The 26,212-nt window shown below is 36.8% G+C and overlaps 1 protein-coding gene across 25 annotated transcripts in view; it reads right to left on the minus strand.

Annotated features, from left to right (window-relative positions):
* MCTP1 (multiple C2 and transmembrane domain containing 1) overlaps positions 1-26,212 on the minus strand; it is a 537,796-nt gene that overhangs the window by 389,048 nt on the left and 122,536 nt on the right. For 7 of the 25 annotated variants that reach the window (XM_085014052.1, XM_085014043.1, XM_085014050.1 and 4 more), the window contains exon 1: positions 479-761. The exons of the other annotated variants lie outside the window; for them this stretch is intronic. In XM_085014052.1, coding sequence (XP_084870178.1) covers positions 479-511 — 33 coding nt within the window. In that variant the 5' untranslated portion in view covers positions 512-761. Of the gene's footprint in view, positions 1-478; positions 762-26,212 lie in introns of those variants that run through there. 25 annotated transcript variants of the gene reach the window in all.

Consider the following 26,212-nt stretch of genomic DNA (forward strand, 5'->3'; position numbering starts at 1 on the left):
TCAATTTACAGAGCTGAGAGGCACGATAAAATTCTAAAAGTCCCCCTGAGCTGGCAAATAATTACAAAACCACTGTCAGACTTATTTAGATTTTAAACAACTTTTTTAATGACTATAAATTCTCAAAATATAGGGACCTTCTGCTCACCAAGGAAGTATTTGATATGTCAATAATACTCTCTTTATTCTTAACTCTTCAGGCTGTTTCTTGTATAATCAATCTTTAGAATATGACTTCTGTCCCTTTAAATTCCAGGGTCTTCTAACTATAAATTGATAGATTAAAAAAACAAAAAACAAATGAACAAAAAAAAAAAACTTAGTGTCAGAAAGAGTCAGAAACTGTATCACCAAGTTCAAGACTAATTTTACAGTTGAAGAAAGTGAAGATTTGCCTAGGGTCACACAGAAGCAGAAAAAAAGGAATCAAAAGACAACATACTGACCTTAATGAGGGAGCTGTTTCTCACACACCTACCTTAGGGATCTGAGCCCAACAGTTCTCAGTCATTCTATTCTGCTGTCAGTTAAGACCTTCCTCAGAACACAATTTCCTTATATCAATACTTCACCAGCTCAAATGTTTGCAGACAAGCAAAACAAGTCAAAAGCACTTTTGCATAAATTCCCATTTCCTTTGAGAAGGGATATGCAAATTTATTTTTCAAAAAAGGAATAGGTAGGTTTGCTGGATTCACACAATCACCCAACAGAACCATTCAAGACTCTGCCTATAACAAGTAAATCCTGATTTGATGTGTGGTGGCCTGGGGAGTGTTAATTACCCTCACATTCTAGTTATCTCTCTCAAAGAATTCTTACAAGCACCGAAATGAAAAGTTGTCTCCAAAGCAACATAGCTTTTCAAAACAAATAACAACTGGATTTTTCACAACATTTTCTCTTATCTAGTGTGGTCAACTTCGTGCAGACACAGCTTACTCTCCAACAAAATTTATGGACTCTCTGCCCTAACACAGATCATGTGAATCCAGCAAACTTTACCCACTCTTCTTTAGTGTGTGTATTTTCTGGAAAGCAGCTGCCTAGCCAGTGACATTTCCCAGTAACCCTTGTATCCACATGGCACCGTATGACTGGTTCTCACCAGGAGAAATTGAGAGCAAGAGATGTGTGTCACTTAAGGGCCAAGGGGGATGAAAGGAGACTGTGTGTTCTCTTCTCTATCCTTTATCTTGTCTCTTCTTGCCTGAACAGAGAGGATTCCAAGACCTCTAACAAATAGCATGGTTCCAATATGGATGGAACCTGGATTCCAGGAAAGCTTCGGAAACACACACATCAGATGATACATGAGTGAGGAATAAACTACTGTGATATGCCACTGAAGTGTTTTTTTTTTTATAGTCACTAGTAAAACTCTAACTTACACATTGACTTTATGAGATACATCCGTGGACAAAGCAAATCTCCACATGGTAGCAGCTGACAATATATGTGGCATAGAATACATTGATTTTATTACTAAATTTCTCCTCTGTCTAGCTTGCTCCCAAGGTCACAGTCACTGGTCAGGCTAAACTAAGTTCAGCCAGAAGTCAGAAGTTCTTAAGGTCAATCTGAGTATTTGAAAGGATTTTTTTTTTTATTCTACTAATACGGTGGGTAATAAGATTTACTTCAATAGCACCTGACCTCAGATTTTGCTGTCAATTATGTCTCTAAAGTTTCTGAAGTTCAACAGTATTTCCTTGGGACTCTTTACCGTAAGAGCTCAGAAAAGCAACTACTTTTCCCCAATAGCATGATCCATATGAGAGGGCTTATTATTTTTAAGGAGAAAAAGAAAGTATCAACTCCTGGTGCTAATGAAAAGGATTCCTATGGAGACACTTTACAATCTGTGATAAATAAAGCCCTAAAATGTGTTTAGATGCCCCTGAAGTTAGGTTTTCTGACTAAAATTAAAGTTGTGCCTCCAATTTAATTTAAAAAAAATAGGCAAGGTATAAATCTCCAACTGAAAATAAATCTTTGTTCAAATGGTGACTTAAATTCCAATGGAAATGTTTACCATCTATTTTGCATCTGTTTTTATAGTAACTAGTGATGATGATGCTTCCTTCAAAGAAAACAAGGAGATGAGATGAGCTACTGGTTGATTCTGGACTAGGTTAGGGAAATGGCCATGAAGGTGTGTTCCCTTTTGTGGCATCTTGAAGAACAAATGCTTGAAATAAATGGGAAGTACAAGATCCCACAAAGTTTCTATTCACAGCAGACAGCACGACTAAGGTTGAGATCTTTTCCTTCAGATCAAGCTAAAAAAAACCTATTTTCAGTAGAGTTTGTGGTTGGTTAAACACATGTGCCACTCACATAGCTCGCACTCTCAAACGTGTAAGCAATTTCACCCATTTTAACTCTATGCTACATTCATCAAATAACTGAGTGAGATTATCTCAAAAGAGTTTTGATGTGGATGAACTTTTTAATTAAAATCATACATACAAAAAATACCATTGTTATTCTGGAAAAGGGTCTATTTTAATTGAGTTGAACATGGAAAGTTAGTGTAACTTTTTCCAATAACTGAGACCAAATAACTAGTTAGCTTCCTAGGTTTTAAATTTTTAATCAGTTTTCTAGGAATATTTTCTCTGTTTAACTTTCCTTATCTTCCTCTGGGGGATGTAATGTTTTTCTAACTATGTACCTTCTATAACACTGATTACTCTCGAATTTGTTTTTCTACCTATGTGCACGCTGTTTACAAATGCTAATAGACCCAAGCTCTAAAGCAGCATCCATGTCTGATTTACTGTGGTCTTTCTTTACTTCAGTACTTTGTATAGTGCCAGGTGTGTAGAAAGAACACAACAATGTTTTAAAAGAAGCACACACACTGTAGCAGACTACCCACTGGTCCCCTGTCTGTAACATCTTATGGGGAAAAAGCTCACATCCACATGTCAGTATATGAGGATACCATTTCTGTGTCTTGTATACAAAACAGTGGAGGTGCTGCTGGACATTTTCCCAGGAACTAAACTCCTTTCTGAATAATGAGAATACCAGAGGACAGTTCTCAAGTTAACTTCAGTAGGACTATACCTGGACTAAATGCCCAAACATGAGCATTTTAAAAATATATAGATTTAGCCACCTTATTAAACATTGTGCTTCAACTATCCCACAGGATTTCTCCACCTATAATGTCCAGTGACATTTGAAAATCAGTATGTTGCGGAGTTCCTGTCATGGCTCAGCAATAACAAATCTGACTAGCATCCAAGAGGATGCAGGTCTGATCCCTGGCCTTGTTCAATGGATTAAGGATCTGGCGTTGCCATGAGCTGTGGTACAGGTTGCAGACACAACTTGGATCCCATGCTGCTGCGGCTGTGGTGTAGGCCAGCAGCTATAACTCCAATTTGACAAAGAGCCTGGGTCAAATCAGAGAACTTCCATATGCCGTGGGCGCAGCACTAAAAAGGACCAAAAAAACAAGTCAGTATATTGTATTTTTAAATGCTGCTTATATCCATCACACCACAGTTTACAGATCTAAAACAATTAATAACTGGGAATAAACTCTAAAATATTTTTAATTTTCATTTAGAGGTTTAAATAGAAACCTAAAACCTTCTCCTAATTTTTTAATCCACTATAATTCCAATTTGTCACTTATTTCAAGAAAAAAAATCAAAGAAGAAAATATTGTATTTCCTCTAAGACACACAACTTACTTTGTGTCATACCATCATTAATTGTGTAATTTAGAAAAACATTACCAGCTGTCAGATACCAACAATTATGAAAAACATTTTAATTTATGAAATGTTAAAATGTGAAATAAAACTTCATCTCAGAATCAATGAAATGAGATACTTAGCAGAGAAAATGTAAGAGGCAACAAATATAGTATGGAAATATAATCCAAGAAGAAAGAAAAAATACTTACTATAATTAAAACTGTTCTTGTATGAGTCCACTTTTTTCCTGTTATTATCACTTATTTATATAATAATAGCATAAATTTTCAAAAGTTTATTCAATTTTTAAGTGATTTGCATTGACTTTTATGTTAATTAACTTCAATGGTCAAAAGAGTACAGTATTGTATATGCCTAGAAATTAGTAACTCTGGTTCCCTCCATGGAGAACTACGTAGTAGAACACATTATAAGAAAGAGAATTTTCACTGGGTCATTTAGTATGTTTTGAACAGAGTGCTGTGTGCAGGTATTAACTATATAAATTAAAAAATAAAATTACTAAGAAGATATGGTACATATGGAATACTGCTCAGCCATAAAAAAGAATGAAATAATGCCTTTTTTAGCAAGATGGATGCAGCTATAGATTATCCTTCTAAGTGAGGTCAGTCATAAAGAGAAAGACAAACACCATAAGATAATCATTTCTATGTGGAATATAAAATATGGCACAAATGAATCTATCTAAGGAAAAGACACAGACCCACAGACATAGAGAACAGACTTGTGGTTGCCAAGGGGGAGGGGAAAGGGAGTGGGATGGACTAGGAGTTTGGGGTTTGTAGATGCAAACTATTACATTTAGAATGAATAAGCAATGAGGTCCTACTGTACAGCACAGGGAACTATATCCAATCTCTTGAGACAGAACATGATGGAAAATAATATGAGAAAATGAATGTGTGTATATATATGTGTGTATGACTAGGTCACTATGCTGTAAGGAGAAATTGGCACAACACTGTAAATCAATTACACTTTAATAAAAATTTTAAATTAACATAAAATGGACTCTTTTTTAAAAAAAATTGGGGGAATACAATATAATATGTAGAGAATTTGATTTATCTAATCCACTGGTTTAGGGAAAAAAACTGTAAATAAGAGTCATCAGCCTAGACGCACTGCAGCCTTCACCCAAGTTTAGATACCACTGAGGATCCATGATGTGTTATTTCAGAAGAGAAAGTACTTTTCCTTTAAGAAACAACATCCATCCTGAGGTTTGCAAGAAGAACACCCACCTCTTTGCAGGAGAAATATTTGTCGCCCCCTTTCACGGAAGACATCAATGGGCGTCTTTAGTAGAAGCAGAATTTGCCATTTAAAATAAGATTGTAATTTTGGTTTTTAAGAAAGCATTTATATTATAAGAAGGCCTGATTTTTCGGACAAAATCATGTAACAATTTACACATGATAGTTTTCGGAGGCACTCTTGGATGTCTAAATGCATAAAGCAGAAAATGTTTTTAAGGGTCACATATACAAGTTTAAAAGTACAGTTCTGTTTGTACCAAATCTGGGGCCTCAGGGATGCCATGAGAGCCCCAGCCTTTAACCATCCAGCAGTTACCTGCTGTGGTTAGGATCCCACTTAAATGAAGGTTTAAGACAAATTTTTACTCTTGATTTTCCACCAAACTGCCTCAAGCTGCCTGGAAGTCTCTGCTTCAGAAATTTTTCAAATTTGAACCATAGGTGGAGGTGGTGGATGAAGATGACTGAACTGACAGATCTGTGTGGGAAAGCACGTACTGTCAGACTCTCTTTATAAAATAGGGGGAAGGCACGTTATAAAATGGGAAAGTCTGATTCAACAACATATGGATTCAACAAAAGACTCAAAGTGATGTTTTTAACCATTCTTATCATCTTAAAAGCTACTCTCAGCTTCTGATTCCCAATCCCCTCCTAACGTTTTGCTGTGATGTTGTGGCCGATCATCCCTTTTCACAGTATCTACAGCATGTAACCAGCTGGAACATGTACAGTAGAACGTCAGTTCCTATGTTACGGGCACCAGCTCTCTTACCAGAACACTATCCAAACATTGACCACAGGAATCCAAAATAGCACTGCAAAGAGAATCTGGCTCAATCTGCACTGAGTATAGTTATGAACTTTCCATTGTCTTCCTGCCATTAATTGAAACATGGAAAACTTTGGGGGAGGGGATTTTTGCAGGGGTGGGGTAGAGCAAGGAATCAATAGTGTTGTCTTGGGCAAAGTTAAGTTTGAGATATCTATCAGAAATCAAAGTAGACATGTCAGGTTGGCCACTGACTCTGGAGCTCATGGGAGAAGCAGCCTAGAGATACACATTTGAGAGTGAGCAGTGCAGAGATGGTATTTTAAGCTCTGAGCCGAAAGTGTGAGTAAAGAAATGGACTGAGGACAGAGCTCAAGGGATCTATAACCTTGCAGGGATGACAGAGGAAGAGAAGCCAGCAAATGAGACTCAGAAAGAATAGCCAAGAAAGCAAGAAATTAAAATCAATTAAAATAAAATTTAAAACACTGTATAATTCACACAGGCCTAGAAATGAAGTGGTTCATGTAGGAAGATACTGCCAACAATGTTTAAGTTCTGGTGAGATGGGCAGCAAGGTACTGATAAGGCGTAGTGTAGTTGTTTAGAAAAGAAATCCTAAACCAGACTGCCCAGATTGAAATCCTGGCTTTACCACTTACCAACAGGATAACTTTGTCAAGTTATTTAACCATCCAGTGTCTGTATTTATAAAATGGTCTTATAACAGTATCTACCTTTTACAGGTGATTGTTGAAAATTAAATGAGTTAATATATGTTAAGTACTTAGAATAATGTCTGATGTACATAGTAAGCTTCATAAATGTATTATTGTTTATATCATCATTATTATATTTGGCGCTGATCAAATGTTGACCTTCATAGAAGCCACTTTAGTGGAGTAACAGACTGAAACCTACTTGAACTGGAATGAAAAGATATGAGGTGAAGAAAAACATAATGCAAAAAGAAACACCTTAAAGTATGAAGGGAATGGAGGAATGGTTGCAGGATGGCACGAGCTGAAAGGGAGATTTTTGTGCCTTTAATTAAAAATGAGAGGTAATAATACCTCTTTATACGCCACATGGGAATTATCCAATAAAAAGGGAAAAAATCCCAGAAATAGATGGAAAAAGATAACTGCAGGAGTCAGGAATTTAAGCAGTGGAACCAGGGTCAAAATGTATTTATTTTCTCTAAGTGTTTGGAGAAATGATCAATTGGAAAAGGTTGCCGGATATTTGAAAAGAAAGAGGAAAGAGTAAAAATATTGTCTTGAAGGAGGTGACTTAATTAGCGAAGGGGAAGAAGATGGCCTGGCACTGCTGAGTGTCTATTTCAAATAAATTTACCGAAAGTCAAGTCAGCACTATTCCAAAATATCCTTTCACAAACACTTCCAGTGCTCCATACAAAGGAAACACATCATATATTTCTCCCATATTCTCACCATTTCAGACAAGCCTATATATATTGACTTATGAATATGATTTTTTTAAAACATAGGGAGACATATAATACATTTAAATACCTTATTATTTAATTAGAACATTTATTTTTTACACTGGACCATGTAATTTCCCAAAGATGATAATTATTTTTGAAGTAAATTAATGTTAGATTCATATCCATTTTGAGAATGTATTGCAGGATACCAATGTTTAGATGTCCCTTAGACACTGAGCTCTGAAAAAAGGCAATACTTGCTCATGTGAATTTGAGAAAGATTCTAGAACTGCATTCTGATATGTTTTCTCTTAAAAATGACCCCAGAGTACTTGCAATCTTTGCTCCGTCTGCCACTATCGTTTGTGACTCAGAGGTTGAAAGTAGAGCATTAGCTTAGTCTTTATAATTCCTATGTATGTGGAACTTATAATTTTCCAGAAATATATGATTCTGCTAGATTTTTAAATAGCTAAAACACTCAGTCAAATCATTCAATGAAATCTAGAGAGTTATTAGAGACCTCAAAGATATTTATCCCAATCTTTTCTTTCTCTTCTTATATTACCTCCTGACTTTCATCTTCTGTATGTATTTTTATTTTGTTTCATTAGAACCTAAAAGTGCTTTCATCTGTACATCAAAGATACTACTTCATCTAGAAAAGGTTATAGTTAAACTACAAGACCTCTGAATATCCTTCAGCAGTGATTGGCAATCAAGAATCAGAGTATATTGGACTTTTATATTTAAATAGAAAAACATTTTAAAAGGTGAAGAATTTTTTTTAATACTGGAATTGCATACACATTAAACATTAGGATATGTATGTTTTATGTGGAAGGGAGGGGAATGATATTTATCAATTATTAGGAAATGAATCCATTTTGCAACTATTTCACATGTTCAAGCCCTAACCTCCAAGGCAATGGTATTCTAAAGTGGGGTCTTCAGGTTAGATAACTACAGTTAAATCAGATAAGGATAGTGCCCTAATTTGAGGGGTTGTTTTTCTCATAAGAGAAGGAAGAGACACAAATGAGCTCTCCTGATCGTGAACCTCTAGCCTCCATATCTGTGAGAAAGTAAATTTCTGTTGCTTCAACCACCCAGTCTGTGGTATTTTGTTATGGAAGCCCAAGCAGACTAATGCAACTACATATTTGTCTACTTCCAGATAGGTCAACACCTAGTTTGAGTTTTGATGGAACTATTTTAAACATATAAACTATTACACTGAGGATGGGGCAATAAGATGATCACTATCTAGCTCTCTACTATTAGATAATTATCCTCAGCTACCACCTGAGTCACAGCATCTTTGCTCCATGACTCCTCCATTTGGAATTTATAGTCCCAGGTCTGGTTGGCTCATTGTCTTTTATTTATTTTTTTATATTACTCAATGAATTTATTACATTTATAGTTGTACAATTATATATCATTTCCATCCCAAACCCCCAGCATCCCCCCATCCCCCAACCTTTCTCCTTCAGAAACCATAAGTTTTTCATAGTCTGTGAGTCAGGATCTGTTCTATAGAGAAGTTCATTGTGTCCTTTTTCAGATTCCACATGGAAGTGATAGCATTTGATGTTGGTGTCTCATTGTCTGACTGACTTCACTTAGCATGGTAATTTCTAGGTCCATCCATGTTGCTAAAAATGCTGTTATTTCATTCCTTTTAATGGCTGAGTAATATTCCATCATGTATATGTCCTTCTACAGAGTCAGTGCAATCCCTATCAAATTACCAAGGACATTTTTCATAGAACTTGGAAAAAATATTTTAAAATTTGTTTGGAAGCACAAAAGACCCAGAATAGCCAAAGACATCCTGAAAAAGAAAAATGGAGCTGGGGGGAATCAGGCTCCCTGACTTCAGACTATACTACAAAGCAGCAATCATCAAAACCATATGGTCCTGGCACAAAGACAGAAATATAGGTCAGTGGAACAGGATAGAAAGCCCAGAATTAAACCCACACACCTACAGTCAACTAATTTATGACAAAGGAGGGAAGAACATACAATGGAGAAAAGACAGCCTGTTCAATAAGTGGTGCTGGGAAAACTGGACAGCCACATGGAAAAGAATGAATTTAGAACACTTCCTAGCACCATACACAAAAATAAACTCAAAATGGATTAAAGACCTAGATATAAGACCAGACACTATAAAACTCTTAGAGGGAAACATAGGCCAAACACTCTCTGACATAAACAAACAGCAACATCTCAGATCCACCTCTTAGAGTAATGACAGTAAAAACAAAAATAAACAAATGGGACTTAATTAAACTTAAAAGTTTCTGCACAGCAAAGGAAACCCTAAACAAAATGAAAAGACAACCCACAGAATGGGAGAAAATATTTGCAAATGAATCGACTGGCAAGGGATTAATCTCCAAAAGTTATAAACACATTCTGCAGGTCAATACCCAAAAAATACCCAGTCTTGCCTAGGACTGGGCAGAGAAGGGGAGAAGAGAAAGGATGGAGATATTGAGGAGGCCGGTGGTAATTAAAGGGCACAGGATTTCTTCTTGGGTTAATGAACATGTTCTAAAACTGATCATGTGATGGATGTACAGCTCTGTGAATATATTTAAACCCACTGAACTGTATACTTTAAAGTGAATTATATCTCAATAAACTGCTTGGAAAGCAAGAGACTAAGAGCCCCTCCAACAATAGCATAAACACTGTAAAGCAGTCCCGCCATGGCCACGAGGAACAGAGGTAGGTACCAGGTGGGGTAATAAGGAAAAAGAAACCCAAGAGACAGAAAAAAAAAAAGTTAGAAACAGTTAAGAATTGAGAGTTAAAGGCATGAAAGATGCCTGAAAAAAGTGATAGCTCAAGTTTACTCTGTTGGGAATATGATCATATAGCCATACTGAGGAGGCACTATCAGGAAAACAAAGTGTAAAGTTTCTTCAAAAGCTCAAAGCAAAACTTTTTCCTAAACCATGCAAAATTAAAATAAATGCTGATTCAGGAGCATCTTAGAAGAGAGGACCAGCACAGAGAGGAACAAGTTATTTGCCTGGTATTTTCACAACTGCAGTACTTCTTTGAGCCAGTTTCAGAGTTTTTATCAAGTGCAGTATGTCAATGCACCTTAACAAACTACCTGACTGCACTATGTTGTCCTGGATGGCTCATCACAACTGGTCTTCAGTTCATCTCTATCAGGAGCAGTTGCCTAATCTACAAAATAAGGGGTGCAAAGCATAGAAAAGTCTTCAATCTTTTTGTGAGCAAAGGGTCTTTTTTCCCTCCAGAATCCATGAAGTAACTGAGGTGATAAGGACTGCTAATGGTAAAGCCATAAGCAAAACACACATGCACTTCATTTCCACTGGGAAGGGACTTTCTGGATAAGTACAAGGAAATAGAATATGAGGGTAGCAATCCCTCGATAGATATACTACCTTTAAATCTGTTTGAGGAAAACCCCAGGTTCATTTTGCTGTTGCTGTCATGTTCTGTTTTAATTGACATTGTTCTACCAATGCTAAGAAACTGGAGAATTCACTCCATATTCAATATTCAGCACAGTCTGGTACACAGCTGGTGGCCTAGGCCAGTGTTAACTATTTCCCTTTGCCCTACCAAAATGCCCTCATGCTCTTTAAGAGGGACAATTACAGCTGTTTTCCCAGAACTTATCAAGAATCACCTCTGAAAACAAGGAAGGAAACTTGCCTTTCTCACACTCCTTCTGCATAACTCTCAGGTCTAAGATGCTGTAAAGGGCGCGTGAGAGAAAAGGCAAAGCCAAGCGTGTGAGAGGAAAGACTATTAATGCAGCCAGGCTGAGCTCCAGGAAACATGACTTAAGAGACTGTGTTTGACTCAATAGGCCTGATTCTGTTCACAAGGCTAGGTTTTGACGCCAAGGACTTTTACCTGACTCACTGGATCATAAAATTTTGAGAGATGCTGGTATAACCCTAGAATTAGACTAATTAGTGGCCAAGGTTCTGGTCATGAAATGCACCTTAAGGGTAAGGACTTGAAACAGGGTCAGACTCTTTAATGATAGAGAAGTTTAAAAAGTAAACCTCATTATTTACTATGTGTTTAGGTCTCATTTTTTGGTTTCATAATGTTGGTACATCGTTCTGGGCATATTCCCAACCCTCTTACTCTGCTTTACTTTTTCTGATGGTAGTTATGACATCTAACATACTATAATTATATAATTTCATTTACTTTTTATTATCTGCAACACTACATTAAAATATAAATTCCTTGAGGGCAGGGGTCTCTGCCTCTTTTATTCATTGATGTATTCCAAGCCCCTAGAAAAAAGCTAGCCATACAGCAGTCATTCATGAACACTGATGGAATGAATGAAGAAATGTATGAGTATGTGAGTTTTATTAGATTGATTTTTATTTTATTATTATTATATTATTTTTATTTTACAGCTGCCCCCATAGCATTTGGAAGTTCCTAGGCCAGGGATTGAATCTGAGCCACAGCTGTGACAACATCAGATCCTTAACCCAATGTGCTGGCTGGGGATCAAACCTCTGCTTCTGCAGCAACACAAGCCACTGCAGTTGATTCTTAACCCACTGCACCATGGCAGGAACACCAATAGATTGATTTTTTTTAAAGATGCATTCCAGAATTCATAATTACGTGTGCTCTCTCTTGAAATAGCCTAAGGGGCTCTAGCCTTATTCCAGTTATGCTATTACTCAAGAAAGTCTTGAAAGTTTCTTGAGCTTTGGTTTATGAGCCACATATTGTTCTATTACCTTGTGGTTATATTTTATTTTTCAGTATGATTATAATTTTTCAATGTGATCATCTATTTTTTTCATCAAACTATTCCAAATAATTTTTAGTTCTTTCCCCAAGTCAAATTCAATTTGAAAGAACTTGAGACAATTCCATAAAGAATCAACAATAACAAAATTCTCTCACTGCACAATCACCAGAATTGAACAAAGAGGGCTCCGGTAACACCCTATAATGTTATTAATGTCAGTACAGACTGCATGTAACATTTTGGGTTGGGCACATAAGTCTTGCTTCTCAGAGGCATTTGGATAATTGCATTTGACAGTGTGTTTGTTATTTTATACCTGTGTGTTTTGCCATCTCTTGCTGATTTAATTAAATTTTGAAAATTAAGTACTCTGAGCTGTGTAGGACATTAAGTACCACAAGAAGCAAAGCCATGAAAAATGAAATTGAAACTCCTTTGTAAGAATTTTTAAGGTACTACCTTTTGTAAACAACAACTTTTTTTTTTTTTTCCTAATCTAAAGTACTCAATGGAGAAAACTGGAAAGATGCAAGAGAACATAAAAGTGTTGTGATGGAACTTCCCTGTGTGCAGAAAATGAGCACGAGGACTGCCTGATAGCCACAACTTTATCTCAGGCCTCACTCTCCCATTCTCTGCTCACTGGGAATGCCAGCCTTCCTGCAGATCCCCAACCACTCCTGTAGCCTCAGCATCTTTGCTAATGGCTGTCTCTTCGGCCATTTGTGCTGCTCCCCAAGGCTCCTCCCTTCATCTGGAGGCACCGTCTCACTAAGTAGACTCTACCTCCAACACTGCTTCTTGTCACTTGCAGGTATGGTAGGTCCCTTATGTTTGGCTCTGTAGCATTGCTCACAACAGACGGTTACCTATCAAGTGACTGATTCATGCCTGTCTTCACAATTACCTAAGTAACATGAGGATGGGGGACATGGCTGTTTCATACACTACAGGCCCTCCAGTGCTTCCTACTGAGCCTATAACAAGTAGGTGCTCAATAAATGTATTCGTCTATCTTGCACACATTTCTTGGGTGATAAACATTGGGCAGAAACTAGGTGAGATGCTGGGAGAACAGGAGGTGACTGTGGATTTTGACCAGGCTCTTGGACTCACGAAAACTGTCACAATTAATCACCTGGTCCCACTTGGAAGTCTTGAGCTGATTTAAGATTTGATTATATGAATTAAGTTTTGTACAGGAGACAATGTAAGAAATGTCCATTAGAATATTTTTGTAACTTTTGCAAAACAATAGTCAAAAATTTATTTTCTGCAACTAAGGTCTATGTAGTAAACTCCTTCTGTGGGGTGAGGGGAAGGTTTGTTCTTTGGATGAATTTGCATGCTCCCTGCTAGAAAAACAGAACTATTTAAAGGCAAAATCTTTCACTTTTTCTTGACTACTTAGAAGGTTTTCTTGGCTACTTGAAGTTGGATTTCTGACAATAAGAATTAGTGCATGCTACATTTACCTTTCATTTGTTTCTCCTATCTTTCTAATTGTTTTTTCTTGTTCTTAATTACCTTGAATCTGCATGTTTTAATACTATAAAATGCTTCCACTCTATTCTGTAAATAGGTGAGATTATAAATAATAATTTAATATTAGAAAATTATTTTCCAAAGTGTTTTAATTATTTTAGCAAGTTTTATGTTTTTTGGGAAACTATTCATCCTATCTTGGGTTATCAAGTGTTATTTCACTGAAAGCATTTGAAGTTTAACCTAGCTTCAGTTCTTCTCTCTGTACACTCTTATATGTTACAGGTGAGATTACATATAAAAGAGTGGAATCCTGTATATATCAGTATTGATATGTAACAAGCCTCTCCAATTTAGTGGTTTAAAACAACCATCTTACTGGTTCAAAATTCAGTGGATTGGTAATTTGAGCCAGGTTCAGCTAGGTGGTTCTTTTGCTGAATGCACTCATGCAGCTACAATCAGATAGTCTAAGTCGGGATAGACTGGGTACTCCAAGATGGCTTCACCCACAAGCTTTGGTGTTTACTATTAACTGGGTCACCAGTCTCCAGCAGGCTAGCCAGGCTTCTTCACATAGCACCTGGGTTCCAAAAGCAGCAAGAGTTCAATTGCTTTTCAAGGCTCAGCTTGCAACACTTTGCTAATACCCTATTGGTCAAAGCAAATCACATGGTCAAGCTCTAAGTCAGAGTGGGACAATGATATAGGGAGGGGTGATTCATTGAAGGCTATCATAGTAACAAGTTACTATAGAATGTAATAGGTTAATTAAAAGTATCTTTCTTCTCAGTTTTCAAATATCAGTTCTGATAGCAATTATGGTTTCTAATAAGCTCTATGTTACACTGCTTTTCTAAAGTCTTAACGCTTGTCTCCCAGCACAAGAAAACCCCCTTTTCTTCCAAATTAGAAAAAAGGAAAGACTCAGACACTAAGGAATGTGAAAAATCAATATTTCATTAGCTCACCATAGTTCCAGTACCAGTGAAGAGAAATAAAATTGAAGGAAAAAAGTTATGTTGGCAGAACAGATAGGGAAACAGTTTTTATAACTTTGAAAAAAAATACAGTGAATAATATACATTCTCAACTTTTTTAGCCAGGGACTAAAGGTGCCAAAAGATCACAAAGAAACCCTAAACCTAACCCTAACCCTAAACCCTAACCCTAACTCTTTCACAAAGAAAGAAAAACAAGTATATATTTATATTTGTTTATATATATATATATATATATATATATATATATATATATATAACTGAGGATATTAATGACAATTATGACTGAATTTTAAAAGTCCTGTGAAATAAACAAGTTCCCAGGTCAAATGAAATATTATTGATTGAGTGAACTTTACAGTATTCTGGATCAATAAACAGAAAATGTATAGTCTTGTTTACTGCCTCAAATCAGCTCATTAAGCATTTTCTATGTCAGAAATTATAAACATATCAAGAGTCAGGCTCTAGCATCCACTTGGAATATTGGAATTTAAGTAGATTTCACTGTCATTGGAGTAGATTTCAAAAAACTGTCCCTAAACTACTTTATTACCCTCATCTTCTACATAGTACAAACCCTCCAAGTACATTAAAACACCTGATTTTTTTTTTACATGTACAGGTCCTAATAGTTATGATTTCTATGCTCTGCCATCTCTTGCATCTCTTTTCAATCTCATTTCTTCTTCTTCTCATCTGAAGACCCAAAGAAATGTCACTTCCAGTGTGAATGCCCCCAAGAAGAGATAACTACCCCTCCACCTGTGTTCTCACAGTGCTGGAGGTCCCTTGTCTTCCTGGACATTCTGATTGAGCTGCTTCCTGGGGGTCAGCTCTGCCCACTCAGGAAGAGCTGGGTAAGACACCTCAGACTCATGACAAGATACTGGCTCAAGCTATCTGCTCAAGTGAAGACAGGAGGATGAACTGGAATGAGGGGAGAGAGCCGAGGGAAGATGGAAAATGAGAAGTTGATGAGAGAAAAGGACTGGGCGAGGAAAGAAGTTAGGTAGAAAGAAAATCAAGTAGGGGTAAAGTGGGGAAGAAAGTCTGAGAAGAAGAAATCAGGGAGAAAAACATGGCTAAGTGAGGAAATAGCAGCACCAACCTGTGGAGAGTTTACAATGTGCCTAGTTCTAGGTTTTATATACATTATCTTTTTTGATGTCTACAACCACTCTGTGACATATACTGTAGCAATAGTTATATAATGTAGCAATATTTTGGGGGGATCTTTATCCTAAGTCAAAATAAATAAAAGTAAAAATAAACAAATGGGGCTTAAATTTATAGGTTTTTGCACAGCCAAGGAAACCATCAACAAAATGAGAAAACAACCTATGGAATGGGAGAAAACATTTGCAAATGACATGACTGACAAGTGGTTAATATCCCAACTATATAAACATCTCATAGATGGCTAACAGGCCTGTAGAAAAGATGCTCAACTCCACTAACTATTAGAGAAACACAAATCAAATCAACAATGAGATACCACCTCACATTTGTTAGAATGGCTATTGAAAAGTCTGCAAATATATGTTTGCAAGGATGTGGACAAAAGGGAACACTTGTACACTCTTGGTGAGAAGGTATAGCCACTATGGAAAATTGTATGGAGGTTCCACAAAATCTAAAACTAGATCTACAATATGATCCAACAATTCTACTCCTGGGTATGCGTCTGGAAAAAATACAAACACTAATTAAAAGATACATGCACCCAATGTTCATAGAAGACTATTTATAATATTCAAGATATGGAAGCAACCCAAATGTCTACCAAAATAGACAAATGGATAAAGAAGTGGTGGTGGTGTGTGTGTGTGTGTACGTGTGTGTGTGTGTGTGTGTGTGTGTGTATACAACAGAATATTACTGTCATAAAAATGAAATATTGCCATTTGCAACAATGTGGATAGACCCTGAGAATATTATGCTTAGTGAAATAAGTCAGATAGAGAAAGACAAATACTTTATGATATCGCTTATATCTGGAATCTTACAAGCAATACCAATGAGTGTTTATAGCAAACAAAAACAGACTTAAGGATATTGAAAACAAACCAGTATTTACTAGTGAAGAGAGGGAAAAGAGGAGTGGCAAACTAGGTATATGGGGTTTAGAGACAGAACCTACTATGTGTAAAATAGATAAGCAGCAAAGATATACTGTATAGCACAGGGGATTATAAACCATTATCTTGAAGTAAATTCTAATGGAGCATAATCTATAAAATTACTGCATCACTATGTTCTACACATGAAACTAGTATTAGTTAATAGAAATCAACTTTGCTTCAATAAAAAACAACATGAGGGGAGTTCCCATCGTGCCTCAGTGGTTAACGAATCAGACTAGGAACCATGAGGTTGCGGGTTCGATCCCTGGCCTTTCTCAGTGGGTTAAGGATCCAGCGTTGCTGTGTGCTGTGGTATAGGTCGCAGATGCGGCTCGGATCCCGCATTGCTGTGGCTGTGGCATAGGCTGGTGGCTACAACTCCAATTTGACCCCTAGCCTGGGAACCTCCATATGCTGCGGGAGCGGCCCAAGAAATAGCAAAAAGACAAATAAAACAAAAAAACAACATGAGAGTCCCTAGCTCATAGAATTATTGTGAAGATAATGTGACAAAATGCTTGTGAAACACCTAAGAATATGCCTAGCACATAGAAAGTGCTCAATAAATATTGTATCAGTGTTCCCCAGTACAAAAGTTATATGCAGTTTCTTTAAGGTGTTCATCCTAGGAAAGGCTTTGCCTCTTCTAAAAAGTTAACACACTTTTGTTTTTGTTTTTACAAGCAGTTTTTCTTCTTCTTCTTTTTTTTTTTTTTTTGGCCATTACTAAGATCATAGCCAAAAATTCACTTCAACTTAGCAACTTTGTTGAATTCTGTTGCTTTCTGATCTCAGTACCATTGCTTTCCATTCCATCTATATTTTCCTTCATCCTGATTGTTTATTTGTAGTGGCATATACCTTATTATAAGCTGCTTCAAATATTTGCGTAATCAATAAAAATAATACATGAATTAATAATTTTGTTTGTTCATAGGTCTGTTAACAAGCAGGAAAAACGTTCCCCCAAGTCAGGAAAGAGTTGGTTCCCCTCAAATTCAAGGTGATAATTTATATGCAAGGTGTTTTTTCAGAAAACATTCACTGAATTAATACATGAATACTGAATTATAGGGAATATAATAATGAAAGTTATACCAAAAACATTAAAATTCTAATTCTCCATGACAATCATTTAAATATTACCTCGTTTATTTTTAATTAGAAGTATTTCCCCCATTTTTGGCCATTTTTCATAATAATTTCAATTAATATCCCTTTCTCCTTCTCCCAGGAGAGCTGTGCTATGTCTGCCAGTGAACATGCCACAACTGAATATCAAAATGCATTCACAGACTTTCCTGCTACAGCCCTGTTAGAATGATAATGTTTTTCGAGCCGGTTAGAACACAGAGAGCATCAAAGCCAGTTGTGTCATTTTTCAGATGAGAAAATAAGGTCCAGAGGGTTTATATTCTGTGAAGATAATGGCAACAGAGCTGAACAAGAACATAAGTTTTTCAATCCTCATCCAGCTTCTTCTTAGTATACTGGCTTGTCACTTTCTAGATAATAATAACAGAATGCTGTTAGTTACATATGTAAAGAATTATCTGTATGTCTACTGTTTCCTTTCTAATGTGTCTTATTATATAAACAACAGACTGTTTAAGTAGAACTTCCCTGGAACTGATGTATTGGTCTGGCAGCCTGTGAAAAGTTTAGGAAACAGTCTGCTAAAAAAGGAGAAGTTGGCCTTGTCACCTCTCAGCTCACGAGACAAGTGTCACCTCTTCCTAGAGACCTTCTCTGATCATCCTTTTAGTAGCTGTCCCTCCTGCCGCCCCCCCCCCCACACACTAGCTTTTCCTATCCTATCACCCTTGGGGTCCTTTTCACAATGTACAATTATCTTCATTATTTTCCACTCTTTTTTTTGACTGGTACTTCCATTTGAGTATAAAATACAGACTTCTGCCTATTAGCTGGATAGGTAATTTTTAACTACTATCTGTACTGTAGCTGGACAAAGTAATATATATTACATTATGTTACATATACAAAATAATGTATCTTAACAATTGCATTACGTTATTTTCATCAGCTTCTTTCCTAAAGTACTGAATTTGTCAGAATCTTCATTTATATCTACTCTTATATGTTTACACATATGTATATTTTAAGAGTTGTTTCTGCTGTTATATTAAAATTTCAGTTTAAATTTCAAAAAAAACCTAGAACTTGTCCAAAACCTTTAGTTTTTTCTTTGAATACTCATATTAGTTTAACATCAGTTTAAAATATATAAATGATTTAATAGATCCACAAAAAAAGTTAGATCTTCATGTCAAAGCTTGAAATATAAATGCCAAGAACAGAAGAACTAATGCAAGCATGCTAAAAGCCAGAAACATTTGCTGATCAAAACAAAGAAAATAGAACTAAATTATATTATTCTTAACATCTTTGCAATCTAGGAAGCTTTATGAGAATATAGCCAACAAGAGGAAACAGGGCTAGAGATTTACAGGAATTTGCATAATGTTCTTTCTGGCAAATGCAAATTTCTTAAAGGAAATAAAAAGGTCTAAAAATTGCAGCACGTCAAATGAAAATCAGTGCAGGTGAGAGCAAAATTTGCCTGTTGCGATATCTTTGCCTCTCGCCCTCGGAATAAGAGAACTTCTTTTCACATTTTTCTCTTTTTTTCCAAAACTACTTTAGTCAAAGGAATTTTTTAAAAGGAGTCTCAAAATCAACCTTATTAAAATATTAAAAAGTTAATTAGAAAAGGTATTTTGAGCCTGATACTAGATAAGAAAAACTCTTGCTTCTCATAGAAAGATCAGCTTCTAGACCAAAATGGTTCTACTTGTAGCTATTTATACAGGAACAAGGACCTAAAGCTAAATAACTACTGACCCACAGAGCTAGCTTCTTATGGGCAACATTATGTGATATTAACCCCACTTCCCACTAAACTGAGAGCTCCTTAAAAGTGAAATTAGTCATCATTTTTTGTCTTTGTATCTAGCACCTAACTTGACACCTAGTGGGGCTTAATAAATCATTATGTTGTACACCTGGAACTAATATAATCTAAAAAAAGATCAAAAAATAAATGCAAGTCATAGTCAACTTTCCTATCTATAAGCTCTGCTTTAAAAAAAGAAGATCCAGAGAATAGATACCATTTTTTAAATGACAATTTAATATTTAAAGGGAAATCTACTGTCATCTTGTCCCAACCCCTCTTCAATGCAACCTCATCATCAAGAGCTAAATCAGCTTTCACTTCAACCTGACCTTCTGCCTTCCTCTGACCTTCATGTTCCCAGATGCAGTTATAACTTGCAACTGGAGAACATGCCTTCTATCTAGAGAGGATAGAAAGACCTTTGCCTTCAGATGAGTAATATACCCTTCTTTAAAAAATTGATATTTGCAAAAATTGAGTTTGGGGTAACCTGTTCCATTGACTCCAGTCCCAAAGTACCAGCTACCGTTCATGTCCAACTGCAATCTGCAACTTTGCCACAGGATATGTAAGGTTTTCTAGCCCCATTTTTAAGAAAAATAAAATCAATGGACACAACTGATTCTTTTACTGCTTCTCCACATTCCAAAAGAAACCTGGATAGGACAAAAGCAATTTTTCAACAAACACCAAATTACTCTGTGTAGAAACTTTCAAAACAGACTAATAGTTGGAGGATTTGAAATCCTCAAGGGTAAAAAACATTTCCTTTTTCCCCAGCTGTCAGGAAAAAACCTCTGGGCTATCCTTTTGCATTAAGAACAATTTAATGAAAAAGTATCCGAAAAGATAAGGATCCCTTCCATGATCGGCAGGTGCAGAATGGAGGTGTTTCCTAACAGAAGTGGCACAAAGCAAACTCCAGAGATTTGGTGTGTTTTTCCCCACTGAGTACTTCATCTACTGCCCTTCTCACAGGGCTAGTGCGTTACCCATGCTTTCTCTTTCCTTAAAACCTTGAAGGTGGGATTGTACCCAGTTGAAACTGTTTTTTGTTTTTTTGGGGTTTTTTTTGGCTGAGATTCACTCAGGCTTGCCAACAAGATCCATACACTTTAACATTTTAATAAAATCTCATGTGTTTCTTTCCTACAAGCTTGAAGTTTATTATCAGAAAGTTAACCTTTGCTTTTGTTCTGGACATTTAAAAGGATCTGACCAAACAAATAAAAAATGTAAAAAAGACTGCAATGGGAATATGCTGGTTACTTCAGAAAACAGTGTTTTTAAAAAAATATTTTAGAGAGTTCCCGTCGTGGCTCAGTGGTTAACGAATCCGACTAGGAACCATAAGGTTGCGGGTTTGATCCCTGGCCTTGCTCAGTGGGTTAAGGATCCGGCGTTGCCGTGAGCTGTGGTGCAGGTCGCAGACACGGCTTGGATCCCGCATTGCTGTGGTTCTGGTGTAGGTGGGTGGCTACAGCTCTGATTAGACCCCTAGCCTGGGAATCTCCATATGCTGTGGGAGCAGCCCTAGAAAAGGCAAAAAGATGAAAAAAAAAAAAAATTTAGGAGTTCCCATTGTGGTGCAGTGAAAACAAATTCAACTAGAATCCATGAGGATAGGGTTCAATCCCTGGCCTCGCTCAGTGGGTTAGTGATCTGGTGTTGCCATGAGCTGTGGTGTAGGTCACAGATGTGGCACAGATGCCTATGTTGTAGGCTGGCAGCTGTAGCTCCAATTTGACCCCTAGCCTGGGAAATTTCATACGCCATAGATATAGCCCTAAAAAAGCAAAAAAAAAAAGAAACCCACTGAATATTGGCAGTCACAACATGAATTAAATCAGGAATGTCTGATTTAGTTGTAACACTCCCCTCCCTCACCCCCACCTAGAACTTATTCACATGGTTGGGGGACACTGGGGTCCTGGCTCAGTTTAGATCACTGCCGTTAGTGTCCAAGGACCTGAGAGTTTGGCCATTTGGGGGGAAAGCAAAGGCTCACAGGTCTTGACTGTGTTTTAGTCTTTTTTTGCCATCTGATATCAAATCGTCAAAAGAGAGCAGCTTCATATACCAGCCTCTGGTAATCTTTGCTTGTGCGCATCTGCACTGTCTTCCTGATTTCTTTTATCTTTCCTCTCTCAAGCTCTCTCTTCCTCCCTTCCTCCCTTGCTCCCCTCCGTTCCTCTTTTTTTTTTTTTTTTTTTTTTATGTACCAAGTGCTGGTTTTCATATAAAAATATATGTAACTTTTACTTCTCTTTAAACAAGAATCTTGATCAGAACAAGCCAGTCAGATACCTATGTTAGGCAATAAGATGCCAGATAAAACATTTTTCTCTAGAGAAATTATTGGTGAAGGTGTTAAGTAAAAGTACCTGAACAAGCACAAAAAAGACTTTGCTTAATGCTAGTTTCCTTTTTCAACAAACACCACCATTTATTACATGCTCAAAAAATGTCTCTGAGGATGAGCTACTATGGTTTTTTTTTTGGGGGGGGTTGTTTTTTGTCTTTTTAGGGCCACACCCACGGCATATGGAGGTTCCCAGGCCAGGGGTGAGATCGGACCTGGAGCTGCTGGCTTACACCACAGCCACAGCAATGCAGGATCCGAGCCGTGTCTGCAACCTACACCATAGCTCATGACAATGCCAGATCCTTAACCCACTGAGCAAGGCCAGGGATCAAACCTGCCTCCTTATGAATACTAGTCAGGTTCATTAACCACTGAGTCACAATGGGAACTCTGAAGATGAGCTACTATGAATTAAAGAAAGGGAAACTTCATTCCTTTTAAAATATATTCAGGAGTTCCCATCATGGCTCAGTGGAAACGAATCTGACTAGCATCCATGAAGATGCAGGTTCTACCCTCGCCTTGCCCAGTGGGGCATTGCCATGAGCTCTGGTGTAGTTCGCAGATGTGGCTTAGGTCCTGTGTGGCTGTGGCATAGGCCAACAGCTACAGCTCCAATTTGACCCCTAGCCTGGGAACGTCAATATGCCGTGGGTGCAACCTAAAAAGACAAAAAAATAAATAAAATATATTCAAAAATTTCTTTTTTCATTACTGACTCAGATTCATTTGCCATTGGAATTTTTCCCGTCATTTTTCTATTTGCTAATTGTCTAAAATTTCTAATGCAGATCTCATAAAAGCCAAACACAGAGTAAACTTCAGGTACGAGGGAGTTTAACATACACACTTTAGCTTGTTCATTGTCTCCAGAAAGATATCATGTGTTTCTTCTAACTGCCAGGTCTCCAGTTAATAAGAATCATGGCTTATCTCTATTGTTAGTACTAATTTGAACTGCTTGCCAAGCAAAAAAACTAACAGGAAAAATAATAACTTTTAAAAATAGAACCTGTGCATATAATTAGAACTCTAACATGAGAATTCTGCACAAGGAACACTGCTCAGTATGCTTGGAAATTTCATTCCAGTTTAGGCCCCATATCGCATTTCCTTGCAGACATATGTGATCAAAGTCTTCAGTTCCCAGAGAACTGAAAATTCTAATTGCTTTTTCCATTATTACAGTCATTGTGGGTTAAGAAAAAATATAAGCAGGGACTGTGAACCAAGAATACAGTCATGAAAAGTTACAATAACCTCTGTTGAGTGGAAAAACTTAATCTGTTTCCAAGTCAAAATTCAGAGTCTATTTGCACAGAACTAATAGGAATGAAAATGGTTCATTGGGCGCTAAAGAGTGATTGCTCTGGACCTTTCACTTTGGGCCCAGTGTGTACACCTTACTTATCCACTGGCATAAAATGACATTTAAAAGGGAGAAGAGGAGTTCCCTGGTGGCCTAGCAGTTATCCCTGGCCCAGGAACTTCTGCATGCCATGGGCATGTCCAAAAACAAATAAATAAGAGTTCCCATTGTGCCTCAGTGGGTTAAGAAACCAACTAGTTTCCATGAGAATGCAGGTTCGATTCCTGGCCTCACTCAGTGGGTTAAGAATTCTACGCTGCTGTGGCTGTGGTGTAGGCTGGCAGCTGCAGCTCCAATTTGACCCCTAGCATGGAAACCTCCTTATGCCACAAGTGCAGGCCTAAAAAGCAAAATAATTAATTAGTTAAAAAATAAAAGGGAGAAGAGCATTGTAAGAAATAGTAACCACGCCATTTAAAGTCATGGAGTAACTCAAGCTGGGGGGGAAAAAGGCTTTAAGTGATGATAGCCTTGGAAGAGAAACATAAACTATACACACTACTGTGGAAACCAGAGGTGTCATATTTCCTAATGACAAGAAAATTAAAACTTTGAAAGGAGAGACAGAAATGCCAAAATGTAGCCTTCTTAGTATAGGTTACTAAGAAGCATTCGCTGTGCCCTGTCTCATGGGCACTCCCTGCTTCCACAGGCTGCCCACCCAACGTGATGCTCTGTCCCATTCCTGGCAGAGGAGCAAGATTCAGCTTAGCAGCTCTTGATGAAATCATTCATGGGAAATCTCACAAGTTCCATCTTCACCAATGGTCTCATTGGTTCTAACAAAAACTTTTCCTTCTTTTACAGGCCCCAAATTGGTCCAATTCTCTACAAACAACATATTTTGTTATGAAGTTGTAGAATGAACTGTTCTATATTAATAAGCAAAATTTTTAGGAAACAGAATCTCAAATCCTCAGGTAATAGAATGAATGTTTTCATATTTTAACCATTGTTGACGGAAGCTTTCTAAAATATAGTATCCCTCCTCAGAGTTCCCGTCGTGGCTTAGCAGTTAACGAACCCGACTAGCATCCATGAGGACTCAGGTTCGATCCCTGGCCTCGCTCAGTAGGTTAAGGATCCAGCATTGCCATGAGCTGTGGTGTAGATTTAGATGTGGTTCAGACCCCGAGTTGCTGTGGCTCTGGCATAGGCAGGCTGCTACAGCTCCAGTTGGATCCCTAGCCTGAGAACCTCCATATGCCATGTGTGTGGCCCTTAAAAAAAAAAAAAAAAAAGACACATTTAGTATCCCTCCTCCATATTTTCTTTAAGTATATAACCTCATGATGATAATTCAAACATTTGTTGATGGCTGAAATGTTTTAAGCATCCTTATTTTATTAGTTAATGCAACAATTAAGTCTCTGCTTTCCAAATTCTTTCCCTTTCATTTTGGCATTAGATGAAACTTCTGCTGTCATAGATCCAGACTCTAGAAGAACAACCCTCCTTTTAAACTGCTGGTTCTGATCACCTGTAGAAAAAGGATAATTAAATTTTGTATGATGGTACTCTGAGTATGAATCAGTGAAATATATTTGAGGCCTAGGAGTAAAAATTTTGACTTTAGCAGAGAGGTTTTCTCATTAGCCATCTTATCCAACTATCTTTGTATTAAAACAAAGACAAAGTTAACAACAATAACAAAATCCAATTTATGAATTTATGGTTATCATATCATTTTCTAATACCATAAAAGTTTTAGAATTATTTTGCATTTCTTTTCAGAAAATAAAAAGAACACTCAAGTTCAAATGAATTTCTTTTTCATATTTCTAAAGGCTGTAACATCTAAAAATGTTATCAAAGGAAGAATATATATTTTATTTTATTTATTGTTTGTCTCTTTTTAGGGCCACACTCTCGGCATATGGGAGTTCCCTCGTGTGGGGTTGAATCAGAGCTGTAGCCACTGGCCTATGCCACAGCCACAGCAACGCCAGATCTGTAACCCACTGAGAGAGTCCACATGGGTGCTAGTCAGATTTGCTAGCCACTGAGCCATGACAGGAATTCAGGGAAGAATATGTATTTTAAATATAACATTATCCCTATATTGAAGAATCAATAAGATGTAACAAATTGTGAGGACGTATTTATATAGTTACACTGTTTTTTAACCAATTTATGCATGTTATATTTTATTTATTTTCAGAGTGTGTATTATTTTTGTTATTCTTACCAGTTAAATTATTCTTTTTATTATGCTATATAAAATATTTAATGGCTTTCTTTATAAATTTTAGTTGCATAATATACACAATTTTAATATAATGCTAATTTTTAAAGAAAAATTGAAATGTAATAGATAATACTAAATAGTAAAGATGAAAGCCATACAAAATGGGATAAAGCATATAATAAATTTCCTATTTGTCTCAGCATATTTTCCATTCCACTTCTCCAGAGGGAGACATTTAATCTGTTTCTTAAGATCCATGATATAATAATCTGTCTGAATGTAATTGTGTTTAAATATATGTATTTTATTCTGTGAAAAAAAATATATTCTGAGATAATCTATGTGGGAAAAGAATGTGAAAGGGAATGGATGTATGTACATGTATAACTGAATCTCTTTGTTGTACAGCAGAAATTATCACAACCTTGTAAATCAACTACAATAAAGTTTTTTAAAAAATGAAAAAAAAATAGAGAAATAAATAAATATAGCATTATTGCACTGAGCTTAGTTAGTATCATCCTGTGATAGCTGCTGGAAGGGCCATGATTTTACAGCTCTATGAAAGAGAAGGACCTAATAGTTAAATACAGCCCATTACTGACACCATCTTGGAGACCTGGTCATGCTGTATCTCCATGTAAACCTATTTCCCCATGTTCCTAACTTCCTCTCTAACTTTGCTATTAGGATTGGGAGATCCTACCATTTGCCACTTATTTCAGCCTTCATGCACAATTCTTCTTTCCAA

Source organism: Sus scrofa, chromosome 2, assembly GCF_054392235.1.
Source record: "Sus scrofa isolate SSC_HxYL_T2T_F1_AM1 chromosome 2, Sscrofa_HxYL_maternal_Yorkshire_Landrace_v2.0, whole genome shotgun sequence".
In the NCBI taxonomy this organism is placed as follows: domain Eukaryota; kingdom Metazoa; phylum Chordata; class Mammalia; order Artiodactyla; family Suidae; genus Sus; species Sus scrofa.